The sequence below is a fragment of the Oncorhynchus gorbuscha genome, linkage group LG22, assembly GCF_021184085.1.
Source record: "Oncorhynchus gorbuscha isolate QuinsamMale2020 ecotype Even-year linkage group LG22, OgorEven_v1.0, whole genome shotgun sequence".
Taxonomy (NCBI): domain Eukaryota; kingdom Metazoa; phylum Chordata; class Actinopteri; order Salmoniformes; family Salmonidae; genus Oncorhynchus; species Oncorhynchus gorbuscha.
In genome coordinates this window covers 40,535,576-40,548,942 of record NC_060194.1, presented here as the reverse complement: position 1 = coordinate 40,548,942, position 13,367 = coordinate 40,535,576, and the positions used below count along the sequence as shown (strand labels likewise).

General features: G+C 48.2%; 2 protein-coding genes across 10 annotated transcripts in view; both read right to left on the bottom strand.

The window, feature by feature from the left end:
• The window catches only part of LOC124009304 (rho GTPase-activating protein 12-like), a 137,247-nt gene extending 136,421 nt beyond the window's left edge, over positions 1 to 826 (bottom strand). For 4 of the 8 annotated variants that reach the window (XM_046320966.1, XM_046320965.1, XM_046320967.1 and 1 more), the window contains exon 1: positions 612 to 825. The gene's annotated coding sequence lies outside the window, so the exon portion shown is untranslated. Of the gene's footprint in view, positions 1 to 341; positions 508 to 611 lie in introns of those variants that run through there. The other 4 variants (XM_046320961.1, XM_046320962.1, XM_046320963.1 and 1 more) reach the window with 2 other exon arrangements.
• A 3,601-nt stretch (positions 827 to 4,427) lies between these two features.
• LOC124009329 (kinesin-1 heavy chain-like) overlaps positions 4,428 to 13,367 on the bottom strand; it is a 42,487-nt gene continuing 33,547 nt past the window's right edge. Inside the window, exons 18-25 of one of the 2 annotated variants that reach the window (XM_046320997.1) lie at positions 12,887 to 12,942; positions 12,581 to 12,690; positions 12,053 to 12,154; positions 10,078 to 10,138; positions 9,616 to 9,792; positions 7,089 to 7,305; positions 6,831 to 6,966; positions 4,428 to 5,992 (exon numbers count right to left, since the gene is read on the bottom strand). In XM_046320997.1, the coding sequence (XP_046176953.1) occupies positions 5,986 to 5,992; positions 6,831 to 6,966; positions 7,089 to 7,305; positions 9,616 to 9,792; positions 10,078 to 10,138; positions 12,053 to 12,154; positions 12,581 to 12,690; positions 12,887 to 12,942 (866 nt within the window). In that variant the 3' untranslated portion in view covers positions 4,428 to 5,985. The remainder of the gene's footprint in view (positions 5,993 to 6,830; positions 6,967 to 7,088; positions 7,306 to 9,615; positions 9,793 to 10,077; positions 10,139 to 12,052; positions 12,155 to 12,580; positions 12,691 to 12,886; positions 12,943 to 13,367) is intronic. The other variant, XM_046320998.1, reaches the window with a different exon arrangement.

The window sequence follows — 13,367 nt, the reverse complement described above, 5'->3', positions numbered from 1 at the left end:
GCTTTAATGATACTTTCCTGTGGGTATACTGACCTACCGCCAAAAAGGACCAACCGCACGGACAACCGGTAATGTATGAAAAAAATATAATTTTATTCAACATTATGGCTTGTAGAGGTCGTGTGAGGTAACTTTCCCCATTAAAAAAGCTCATTTGTGCCCGACGTAGAATTCAATGGAATGCAACGTCGGTTTTCCAGCCAAGAAGCCACTGAGCAGCTTCCTGGAATATTTATGCCTCCTCTCCCCCCTAGGTTAGGTAGCTAGTGTGGTGTTATTAGGGGTAACAACGTACAATATTTCTCTTTCACATTCTAAGGGCACGAAATAAGGAAGTCTACCTGGTTTGGTGTTTCCTCCTAACGCCAGGTACAAGTAATATCCAACCACCTGAATCTATCGTTCCGTGGATCAGCGAGTCGGAACAGGTTGCTTCTCATTTCAGAAGGCCAGTGGCTCGTTTTACTCGCTGAAAGCAAAACTCAATTTGTGGGAAGACGCGCTAGTTAGTTAGTTAATAAGTTAGCAGGATTAACTACCTAGCAAACTAGAACAGTAAATAATACATGTTTCATTCTCCTGGGAAAGACAACCAGTCAGACTCGACATACCTTGTCTTCAGGCTGTAATAATCCTTGTTTTGTCAAAGTAAGCAATTGTGGAGAGGGTATAATTCCATAAACTTTTCGTCTTATCTTTTCGCCTCGACTTCCCTGTGGACACTACACCGTCATCAGTTACGACACTTCTAGCAAGGTATCCGCACTAACTACACACTTTCTCCGCCTTGTTCCACTTTTCCCTGACGTTCCCGTCTGCGCTCGCTCCCGCTTTTGCCTATCTGCCAGTTTCGTCAGCCTCCTACCGCTCAACACAGTGTTGGTAAACGGGCTCCACCTTGTGGCGCAAGGGAAAAGGGCTCCCAAACACCTTCGGCGAGCAATGGTGAATTTTGAAACGGCTTCTATATCAAGGTTACATACACCCCATTACAACTGAAATGTATGCTGCCCTACAAATGCAAAACGCTGTAACTACGAATTTGGTCAAATGTCTTTGGTCATTCATATATCCTTATGTACATATTCCTTATCCCCTTACACTGTGTATAAGACAGTAGTTTTGGAATTGTTAGTTAGATTACTTGTTGGTTATCACTGCATTGTCGGAACTAGAAGCACAAGCATTTCGCTACACTCGCATTAACATCTGCTAACCATGTGTATGTGACAAATAAAAATTTGATTTGATTTCTTGTAATGGCCAGGTATTTTTATCTGATTAATGTGCCATTTAGTTTCCTGACATAAGAACAAGCCATTTGATCAGAATATATCATAGGAGTATCAGGAATTGCTGTCTGTCTAGAGTCTAGATTGATGTCAGATTTTGCAGTAAAAAGAAAATGTAAATTTAGTTGCTGCGTTTTGCCTTTGTAGGGCAGTATGGAGGCTTCCAAAATGGTTGGTAGGACATGCTATACACATCAATAAGTGATTTCAATCATCACTAAGAGTTCTCAGTGGCAGGAGAAATATAACACATATGGTGTAATGCAACATTGGAAAAAGGTTTTATGCTGGTAATATTCATTTGTATCACTTTTGAACACTAGTCAATATCAGCCTCAATAGATCTCTCCCAACATCTATGGGGGTGCAGGGTAGGGCATTGCCCTCACAAACTTTCATGTTGCCCAACCAAATGATTATGCTTGAGCCATATTAAAATGTAAAAAATGCAGGATATTAGCTCAGAAACAGCCAAAAAATATCTGTACAATAAGAATGCTTGAAGGAGACTGAACGGGTTGAGCACAGAATGAGAATGACACCAGATATGTTTTTTCTCATAATGATTTAATCACACATACATGCAGTCAATCCAAAAAGGTGACATCATCATTAACCTTTAACCTCCCCTCCTCCTCCAATCAGAGCGCTGCGATTGTGGCCCAGTTCTCTATGGTTCCGTCCGAAATGGAACCCTATTCCCTATGTACAAAGTAGTGCCCTACATAGGAAATAGGATGCGATTTGGGACAGAACCTAGGAATGATCCAGTACCTTTGTCCTTATCTGTAAATTATAAATTGTTGAGTAACTATTACACAGTAATAAAAGTGGCTACGCTTTTCTTTAGAATCAATGCAAACAAATGAATTTGGTTGGTAAACGCCATGGACAAATGGCTGTTACTGTGCTTCTTGTTCTAGACTTTTCTATTTAATATCCATTAAATCCATATCAGTAGAACCCTGGGCAGGTAAGGATAAGGTACTAAGCACTTCGAAGACCATGTTGCAAAGTGTTTACTGTTCTAAAAGTTAGAAAGAGGAAAACATGATAGACGCAAAGCATTGTCCTGTCATAGGTATAGCCTACCTACCTCTCCCAAACTAGACTCTCCCAAACTAGCCTCTCCCAAACTAGCATCTCCCAAACTAGCCTCTAATAACAGCAAATAGACCACTATGCCAATCACGTAAACAAAGTTCCATACATTTAAGTTACATTTATCAGATTTTTGAAAATGCTTTACACTTCCCCCTCATAAGTCACCACAGGTATGAAGTGTTTTACAAGGGAACCTAATGTTAGGTTTACATTAAAGCGCAGGTGTATGTGGAGAAGAGTTCTGAAGTGCTATCAATTTGTGTGTATAATCCTCCCAAGACAAAAGTTAATTTCATAAACACCATCACCATGTCATGGCTAAAGACTATGCAAAAGATTCACCCCTGGTCACACCAAACATTATATTGTTGATATACAGTATAATCATATTGCACTCACAAGATGTCGGTGGTTTGATTCATGCTGAGCTACAATCACAGCAATGTTTTTGCAAATGTTTCAGAATTTACACCAGGACATAAAATCAAGAGAAAACATTTGACTCATATATAAAGGGGATTCGGGAAGACGTTTAAAAAATGAAAGAGAAGAAGTGTCAAATCTATCTGTATAGTCCTTGGCTCCTGACTAGATATTTGATGAATAACCCATATTCTTTAGGATAGGCTGAGTATGAAAGCCCACTATATAGGGAATAGGCTGGTATTTCACACAAAGCCCTAGTTTACCAGCAGACTAAACCAAACTATGTTTCCCACCCGCTCCAGGGTGACGTTTTCCCTAGGTACAGATCTAGGATCAGCTTCCCCTCCCCCAATCCTAACCTTTACCATCAGTGGGGGAAATATAAAACTGGATACCCTATTCTCCTTCCTAACCCAAGGCCCCGCTCATCTGACTGGCTGATCAGTGGCAAAGGTGGGCCAATCAAACACTGCCATCCCAACCAACCAATCCAGATCCAATTTACAGACAGATACAGTACAGCAATCCACAGCAATCTACCGATAAGTAGTAAGTAACTGTTAGCCTTAGAGCTGACTCTATGGGTAGTAACTGTTAGCATTAGAGCTGACTCTATGGGTAGTAACTGTTAGCATTAGAGCTGACTCTATGGGTAGTAACTGTTAGCATTAGAGCTGACTCAATGGGTAGTAACTGTTAGCATTAGAGCTGACTCTATGGGTAGTAACTGTTAGCATTTTAGCTGACTCTATGGGTAGTAACTGTTAGCATTAGAGCTGACTCTATGGGTAGTAACTGTTAGCATTAGAGCTGACTCTATGGGTAGTAACTGTTAGCATTAGAGCTGACTCTATGGGTAGTAACTGTTAGCCTTAGAGCTGACTCTATGGGTAGTAACTGTTAGCATTAGAGCTGACTCTATGGGTAGTAACTGTTAGCATTAGAGCTGACTCTATGGGTAGTAACTGTTATCATTAGAGCTGACTCTATGGGTAGTAACTGTTAGCATTAGAGCTGACTCTATGGGTAGTAACTGTTAGCATTAGAGCTGACTCTATGGGTAGTAACTGTTAGCATTAGAGCTGACTCAATGGGTAGTAACTGTTAGCATTAGAGCTGACTCTATGGGTAGTAACTGTTAGCATTAGAGCTGACTCTATGGGTAGTAACTGTTAGCATTAGAGCTGACTCTATGGGTAGTAACTGTTAGCATTAGAGCTGACTCTATGGGTAGTAACTGTTGGCCTTAGCGCTGACTCTATGGGTAGTAACTGTTGGCCTTAGCGCTGACTCTATGGGTAGTAACTGTTAGCATTAGAGCTGACTCTATGGGTAGTAACTGTTAGCCTTAGAGCTGACTTTATGGGTAGTAACTGTTAGCATTAGAGCTGACTCTATGGGTAGTAAGTGTTAGCATTAGAGCTGACTCTATGGGTAGTAACTGTTAGCCTTAGAGCTGACTCTATGGGTAGTAACTGTTAGCCTTAGAGCTGACTCTATGGGTAGTAACTGTTAGCCTTAGAGCTGACTCTATGGGTAGTAACTGTTAGCCTTAGAGCTGACTCTATGGGTAGTAACTGTTAGCCTTAGAGCTGACTCTATGGGTAGTAACTGTTAGCATTAGAGCTGACTCTATGGGTAGTAACTGTTAGCATTAGAGCTGACTCTATGGGTAGTAACTGTTAGCATTAGAGCTGACTCTATGGGTAGTAACTGTTAGCATTAGAGCTGACTCTATGGGTAGTAACTGTTAGCCTTAGAGCTGACTCTATGGGTAGTAACTATTAGCATTAGAGATACAGATAATTTAAAAACATATTTTTGGAAAAGTCTCATTCTCAATATAAGGCTCTGGGAAAAGTATTGATTCAAACAAAATAGATGGATGGATCAAATATAGCAGGATCCAATAGCATAGTTGATTAACTTGGTTTAATCCACTTCACATGACAGGGAGGGCACCACATGGGAGCCCCTTGATAACAATAAGATACTAGAAACAGAAAATGAAAAACAGCAACCAGCCAATATTTTAGAGAGGAGGTCAGGGCAAAGGTGATGAATGGATCAGAAGACCTAGCTAGGACAGGACAAGCATGTGTGGGCCATCTATCTCAGTGGACCAGTAGTCTATGCATGTGCTCCTATGTGCAGATAGATAAATAACAACCCGGCATTTAAAACCGATAAAAACAGCACATTAAAATGGACTAAATAGGCTGTGATAAGGTATAGGTAGCATCCCAAATATAACCATATTCCTTATATAGTGCACTACTTTTGACCAGAGCCCTATTGGTCCTGTTGAAAAGAAGTGCACTATATAAAGGGAAAGGGTGTCATTTGGGACGCAGACATGACAGCTCGCTCCTGATCGGACTCCTCTTTCCTTCTCACATATGTTTACATGTAGCCACCTCACCCGCACGTCGCTTTATTTTCCTCACTCGAGAAAAAAACAATGGCTGCCACAGGTTTTCTGTCTTGAAATAGATCCACACTGTAGTCCCACCTCTTGGCATTTCAAATCCAAACACCTCGTAAGGAAGCAGTGCCATGTTACACCTGTACGACAGGACAGTAGTGCTCGATGGCCATCTATTCGGTTCAGACCTTTTAACAAGCTTGTAAAAATCTATTCAGAGAAAGAAGTGTTGTGCAACCAGGAGGACAATAAGGAAATGTGTTGTACAAAGAGATTAGTGAAATAACATTTGTGTTATCAATCATCTTTTTCTTTCCATCTTTTCCCTAGTCGCTTTTCATGTTTTCCCTCTCACCTCTTCTGAAATCCTGGTTACAGTACATTCAACTTGGCACAGTGCAGACTAAACCTTAAGACACAGATGACAACAAACTGTGCAACGAAACAAAGCTACACATTCAAGTCACATGTCGTTTCATAACACCAAGACTCTGTGGTTGGTGGATGTCGTGTTGTTTTGTATATTCAATTCATTTCTGTAGTTCATGTTTGTTTCAGAGAGAAGAAGAAACATGAGGGTAGGTGGATCTGTACAGGCAATGAATATTTATATATTTATATTTAAACTCCTCCCTCACTCTAATATATACCCTGCAAGGAGCCAATGGCTGTAATGGGATGACAGGTTGTCAGGGTGATATCCTTCTGCTTCTTCTGTGGTCACGCCCCATCCTGTCCTCAGCTGCTTCAGAGGCGAGAGGAGGAGAGGAACATGTTGTGGGGGAGAGATAGAGAGGAGAGGTGGGGGAGAGATAGAGGGGGAGGTGAGAAGATAAGGTGGGAAGAGGGAATATGGGGAGGAGAGATAGAGAGGAGAGGTGGGGGAGAGATAGAGGGGGGAGGTGGGGGAGAGATAGAGGGGGGAGGTGGGGGAGAGATAGAGGGGGAGGTGGGGGAGAGATAGAGGGGGGAGGTGGGGGAGAGATAGAGGGGGAGGTAGGAGAGGGAGAGAGGGCTATTAGTGGACTTTACCAAGAGATTATTAACACAAATTCTTACTGGCATGATGTACATGTGGTAATGTGATCAGCACGGGTTAGTAAAAAACAAGCACGACTCATATCTCTACAGGATCCTTGCTATGTCCTCCAGAAAAGTCCAGGCCTTTCAACCACACAGCAGTTTTCTGATCATTTATGGTAGGAAATCCTTTCAAAAGCCTTCTAAACTCCCAAGCTCTGTGCAGCAGGTTAGCTGTCACTCACACAAGCCTCGCCCATTAAAAGGGTAGTTCACCCAAATTGCTAACTAACATATGTTTCCTCACTCGGTAAGGTGACCTCTGACCTGACCTCAGCAGTCTGTGGATAAGGTAAGACAGCAAACCCATGCTTTGCTTTTGTTATGTGTTATGGCTACCAAGCCGGCAGTGACCTGTCTGTCTCCTCTTTGTATCAGTTCCCGTCTCTACTCTAGACCCTGACCTCTGACCTGACCTCAGCGGTCTGAGACCAGACTCTCCCTCTGTTCCTCATATTCTACAGTATATTATCCTCATTGAGGCAGTGGTCTCAGTCACTCACTTCTGGTCTGGCTTCACGCCTCCTCCTCCCCTGATGGCCACGGTCTGGCTGTTCTGATAGAAACCCCCTCCGCTACGGTTCACATTGGGGTGGGTGGGGGATGCCACTGGGGGCTGGCCAGGACGAATGGGTTTGGCTGTAGAGGGGGTGGAGGGAGGAACACAAGAGTTTAGGAACGGCATCAATTCAGATACTGAATAACAATTTGTTTTAAAAGACGCACTGCATTATGGGAGGTGTGTGTGTGTCTCTCCTCACCGATCTGAGCGGAGTGGCCCCTCCTGGCCATGTTCTTGGCCCTGACGGCCTCTTTGATGCGGTCCACCTCCTGCTGGTAGCGTTTGCGGTCGCGTGCGGCGTTCTCTTTGGCCTCCTTCAGCGCCGACTCCAGGGCCTTGACCCGCTCAGCCGTAGCGCGCAGACGCTTCTCCAGTTTAGGAAGCTCACAGCGCAGGTCTGCATTATCACGCACCAGCTGAGAAAAGGAGGGAGATCAAACAAGTTAGTGATCTCCAAAAGCACTAGAAGCGTAGCCTGACTGCCAGTCTGTTAGTGCTAAGCATGTCAACTACTCGTCACTCACTGTCATGTTTGGCTTCACAAGGACAGCAATGGAATTGGCAACAGCACAAACAGATCTGGGACCAGGCTATGGGGGGGGGTGTTGATCTGGGACCAGGCTATGGAGGGTGGGGTCGGGTGTTGATCTGGGACCAGGCTATGGAGGGGGGGGTGTTGATCTGGGACCAGGCTATGGAGGGGGGGGGGGTGTTGATCTGGGACCAGACTGTGGGGGGGGTTGATATGGGACCAGGCTATGGAGGGGGGTGTTGATCTGGGACCAGGCTATGGAGGGGGTGTTGATCTGGGACCAGGCTATGGAGGGGGGGGTGTTGATCTGGGACCAGACTGTGGGGTGGGGGTGTTGATATGGGACCAGCCTATGGGGGGTTCGGGTTGTTGATCTGGGACCAGCCTATGGGGGGTGGGGGGTGTTGATCTGGGACCAGGCTATGGGGGGTGGTGGTGGGGGTGTTGATATGGGACCAGCCTGTGGGGGGGGGGGTGTTGATCTGGGACCAGGCTATGTGGGGTGTTGATCTGGGACCAGGCTATGTGGGGTGTTGATCTGGGACCAGGCTATGGGGAGGGGGTGTTGATCTGGGACCAGGCTATGTGGGGTGTTGATCTGGGACCAGCCTATGGGGGGTGGGGGTGGGGGGTGTTGATCTGGGACCAGGCTATGTGGGGTGTTGATATGGGACCAGGCTATGTGGGGTGTTGATCTGGGACCAGGCTATGTGGGGTGTTGATCTGGGACCAGGCTATGTGGGGTGTTGATCTGGGACCAGGCTATGTGGGGTGTTGATCTGGGACCAGGCTATGTGGGGTGTTGATATGGGACCAGGCTATGTGGGGTGTTGATCTGGGACCAGGCTATGTGGGGTGTTGATATGGGACCAGGCTATGGGGAGGGGGGGTGTTGATATGGGACCAGGCTATGTGGGGTGTTGATATGGGACCAGGCTATGTGGGGTGTAGATATGGGACCAGGCTATGTGGGGTGTTGATATGGGACCAGGCTATGTGGGGGGTGTTGATATGGGACCAGGCTATGTGGGGTGTTGATATGGGACCAGGCTATGTGGGGTGTTGATCTGGGACCAGGCTATGTGGGGTGTTGATCTGGGACCAGGCTATGTGGGGTGTTGATATGGGACCAGGCTATGTGGGGTGTTGATATGGGACCAGGCTATGTGGGGTGTTGATCTGGGACCAGGCTATGTGGGGTGTTGATCTGGGACCAGGCTATGTGGGGTGTTGATATGGGACCAGGCTATGTGGGGTGTTGATATGGGACCAGGCTATGTGGGGTGTTGATATGGGACCAGGCTATGTGGGGTGTTGATCTGGGACCAGGCTATGTGGGGTGTTGATATGGGACCAGGCTATGTGGGGTGTAGATATGGGACCAGGCTATGTGGGGTGTTGATATGGGACCAGGCTATGTGGGGGGGGGTGTTGATATGGGACCAGGCTATGTGGGGTGTTGATATGGGACCAGGCTATGGGGAGGGGGTGTTGATATGGGACCAGGCTATGTGGGGTGTTGATATGGGACCAGGCTATGTGGGGTGTAGATATGGGACCAGGCTATGTGGGGTGTAGATATGGGACCAGGCTATGTGGGGTGTTGATATGGGACCAGGCTATGTGGGGGGGGGGGTGTTGATATGGGACCAGGCTATGTGGGGTGTTGATATGGGACCAGGCTATGTGGGGTGTTGATCTGGGACCAGGCTATGTGGGGTGTTGATCTGGGACCAGGCTATGTGGGGTGTTGATATGGGACCAGGCTATGTGGGGTGTTGATATGGGACCAGGCTATGTGGGGTGTTGATCTGGGACCAGGCTATGTGGGGTGTTGATCTGGGACCAGGCTATGTGGGGTGTTGATATGGGACCAGGCTATGTGGGGTGTTGATATGGGACCAGGCTATGTGGGGTGTTGATATGGGACCAGGCTATGTGGGGTGTTGATCTGGGACCAGGCTATGTGGGGTGTTGATATGGGACCAGGCTATGTGGGGTGTTGATCTGGGACCAGGCTATGTGGGGTGTTGATATGGGACCAGGTTACAAGAAGCGGTATGATTTCAGTGTATTTGGGTCTGTTTGTTGGGTTCATAGGCGAGTTGATTACATACCTGTTGTACAGTACAGAGTACATACCTGTTTGTATAGTACAGAGTACATACCTGTTTGTATAGTACAGAGTACATACCTGTTTGTGAACCTTGGTAAGCTGCTCCAGGTTGTTCTCCAGAAAGGAGATCTTCTGTTTCTGAGCTGCGCTGCCTCCTGTGTCATCAGAGTCCATCTCAGCACTCTTCTTCACTCTGGTAGCCAGGTCCTGGACAAACAGCTTCCTCAGGTTGTGCAGGGTCTGGAGCTCCTTGGCCTGGGAAGGGGGACAAAGAGAGAGAAGAGGTTTAAAGCTATTTCTATGGGAGAGATTCGTTGTTGGATATATCAAAGGAAGCGATTGTCCATTAAAAAACACACAAACAGTTTTAATCTTTTTTACGTATGCAATTGGTCTGAAAATAGTTGATTTGAGTTGTACTGTTGATGGACAAAAACGGACAATGTACAGTAGGTCATTTAGGATTTCATCCGTGTTCATGTGCCTGAGTGTGGCTGCAGTGGAAGGAGAAAGCGGGTGCAGTTATAGACATCTACTCACCACAGTCTCCTCCAGTCCCTTCAGGTCCTGTCTGGCCTGCTCTCTCCTGTCCTGCATCACCCTGCACAACACAGCACACAGTGCCATTAGTCACAGCTTGACTATAGTGATATTGGACAGGTCATAGTGCTAAACAAAGCTAACCAGAAGTGACACTTCTATAGTAAGCATGTTAGTTGGGCCCTAGTGAACAGCATCATTGTATATGGTGTGGCAGGTAGCCTAGTGGTTAGAGGGGCGGCAGGTAGCCTAGTGGTTAGAGGGGTGGCAGGTATCCTAGTGGTTAGAGGGGCGGCAGGTAGCCTAGTGGTTAGAGGGGCGGCAGGTAGCCTAGTGGTTAGAGGGGCGGCAGGTAGCCTAGTGGTTAGAGGGGCGGCAGGTAGCCTAGTGGTTAGAGGGGCGGCAGGTAGCCTAGTGGTTAGAGGGGCGGCAGGTAGCCTAGTGGTTAGAGGGGCGGCAGGTAGCCTAGTGGTTAGAGGGGCGGCAGGTAGCCTAGTGGTTAGAGGGGCGGCAGGTATCCTAGTGGTTAGAGGGGCGGCAGGTATCCTAGTGGTTAGAGGGCGGCAGGTAGCCTAGTGGTTAGAGGGCGGCAGGTAGCCTAGTGGTTAGAGGGCGGCAGGTAGCCTAGTGGTTAGAGGGGCGGCAGGTAGCCTAGTGGTTAGAGGGGCGGCAGGTAGCCTAGTGGTTAGAGGGGCGGCAGGTATCCTAGTGGTTAGAGGGGCGGCAGGTAGCCTAGTGGTTAGAGGGGCGGCAGGTAGCCTAGTGGTTAGAGGGGCGGCAGGTAGCCTAGTGGTTAGAGGGCGGCAGGTAGCCTAGTGGTTAGAGGGGCGGCAGGTAGCCTAGTGGTTAGAGGGGCGGCAGGTATCCTAGTGGTTAGAGGGGCGGCAGGTATCCTAGTGGTTAGAGGGGCGGCAGGTATCCTAGTGGTTAGAGGGGCGGCAGGTAGCCTAGTGGTTAGAGGGGCGGCAGGTAGCCTAGTGGTTAGAGGGGCGGCAGGTAGCCTAGTGGTTAGAGGGGCGGCAGGTAGCCTAGTGGTTAGAGGGGCGGCAGGTAGCCTAGTGGTTAGAGGGGCGGCAGGTAGCCTAGTGGTTAGAGGGGCGGCAGGTAGCCTAGTGGTTAGAGGGGCGGCAGGTAGCCTAGTGGTTAGAGGGGCGGCAGGTAGCCTAGTGGTTAGAGGGGCGGCAGGTATCCTAGTGGTCAGAGGGGCGGCAGGTAGCCTAGTGGTTAGAGGGGCGGCAGGTATCCTAGTGGTTAGAGGGGCGGCAGGTAGCCTAGTGGTTAGAGGGGCGGCAGGTAGCCTAGTGGTTAGAGGGGCGGCAGGTAGCCTAGTGGTTAGAGGGCGGCAGGTAGCCTAGTGGTTAGAGGGGCGGCAGGTAGCCTAGTGGTTAGAGGGGCGGCAGGTAGCCTAGTGGTTAGAGGGGCGGCAGGTAGCCTAGTGGTTAGAGGGGCGGCAGGTAGCCTAGTGGTTAGAGGGGCGGCAGGTATCCTAGTGGTTAGAGGGGCGGCAGGTAGCCTAGTGGTTAGAGGGGCGGCAGGTAGCCTAGTGTTTAGAGGGGCGGCAGGTAGCCTAGTGGTTAGAGGGGCGGCAGGTAGCCTAGTGGTTAGAGGGGCGACAGGTATCCTAGTGGTTAGAGGGGCGGCAGGTAGCCTAGTGGTTAGAGGGGCGGCAGGTAGCCTAGTGGTTAGAGGGGCGGCAGGTAGCCTAGTGGTTAGAGGGGCGGCAGGTAGCCTAGTGGTTAGAGGGGCGGCAGGTAGCCTAGTGGTTAGAGCGTTGGGTCAGTAACCGAAAGGTTGCTGGATTGAATCCCAGAGCTGGTAAAAATCTGGTACAAATCTGTCATTCTGCCCCTGAACAAGGCAGTTAAACCACCGTTCCCCGGTAGGCTGTCATTGAAAATAAGGTTAAATAAAACAGAATCAAATGTTCATACGCCACAGCACTTTAACATGCTGTCTGTAGGTGTAGGTAACGTACGTGAGCTCGTGTAGCTTCCGGCTCTTCTCCTGGTCAGTGGACTTGAGTTTGTCGTGTTCCACCCTGAGGCGCTCCTGTTCCAGCATGATCTTCTGGTTCAGACTGGAGGAGAACAACAACGAGGTGAGCCCAGCGTAGGACAACACTGTGATCTCCTTATGGCAACCTATTCCCTTTATAGTGCACTACTACCCTCACTGTGGTCAAATGCAATACACTGTAATGGCAATACGGTGGCATTTAGTACGTGACCATAACAGTTAACAGTAGACTGTGTGTGTGTGTGTGTGTGTGTGTGTGTGTGTGTGTGTGTGTGTGTGTGTGTGTGTGTGTGTGTGTGTGTGTGTGTGTGTGTGTGTGTGTGTGTGTGTGTGTGTGTGTGTGTGTGTGTGTGTGTGTGTGTGTGTGTGTGTGTCTGTGTCTTTGTCTGTGTGTCTGTGTCTGTGTGTGTGTGTGTGTCTCTTACTCCTGCAGTTCAGTCATGAGGTGTTCTCTGTGTGTCTGTGTGTGTGTGTGTGTGTCTCTTACTCCTGCAGTTCAGTCATGAGGTGTTCCTTCCTGTCCAGTTCATCTCTCAGGCTGCTGATCTGTTTCTGATGGGCCTCACGGTGACCAGCGATCTGCTGCTCCACAGCCTCCTGGGGTAGGATGCCACACACAGGTCAATAAGGTCAACAATCATCTGGATAACTGACACAACAGCTCCAGCTCCTGACACCACGAAAGGTGGAAAGGAAAGTCAGACTGCTTCACACTGTAATTTACATACAATCGATGATACTTAGACATCCCGCGTCTAAGTATCATTAGACATCCCGCGTCAGGGTGACATACCTTGACCTCATTAGCAGATTGGATCTCGTTCTCCTTCTCCATGGCTGTGACTTTCTCTGCAAAAACAAAAACATTTGACCTTTGTCACTAGATGGCACTATTTGTTCTAAATCCGTTTTAGAGGAATTTATTCTATTATGTGTCATCGATGCATACAGAGCAGCTGGGTGTGTCTGTTACAAATGCTGGGTGTGACTGTTACAGCTGCTGGGTGTGTTACAGAGGCTGGGTGTGTCTGTTACAGATGCTGGGTGTGTTACAGAGGCTGGGTGTGTCTGTTACAGCTGCTGGGTGTGTCTGTTACAGCTGCTGGGTGTGACTGTTACAGCTGCTGGGTGTGTTACAGAGGCTGGGTGTGTCTGTTACAGCTGCTGGGTGTGTTACAGAGGCTGGGTGTGTCTGTTACAGCTGCTGGGTGTGTCTGTTACAGCTGCTGGGTGTGACTGTTACAGCTGCTGGGTGTGTTACAGAGCAGCTGGGT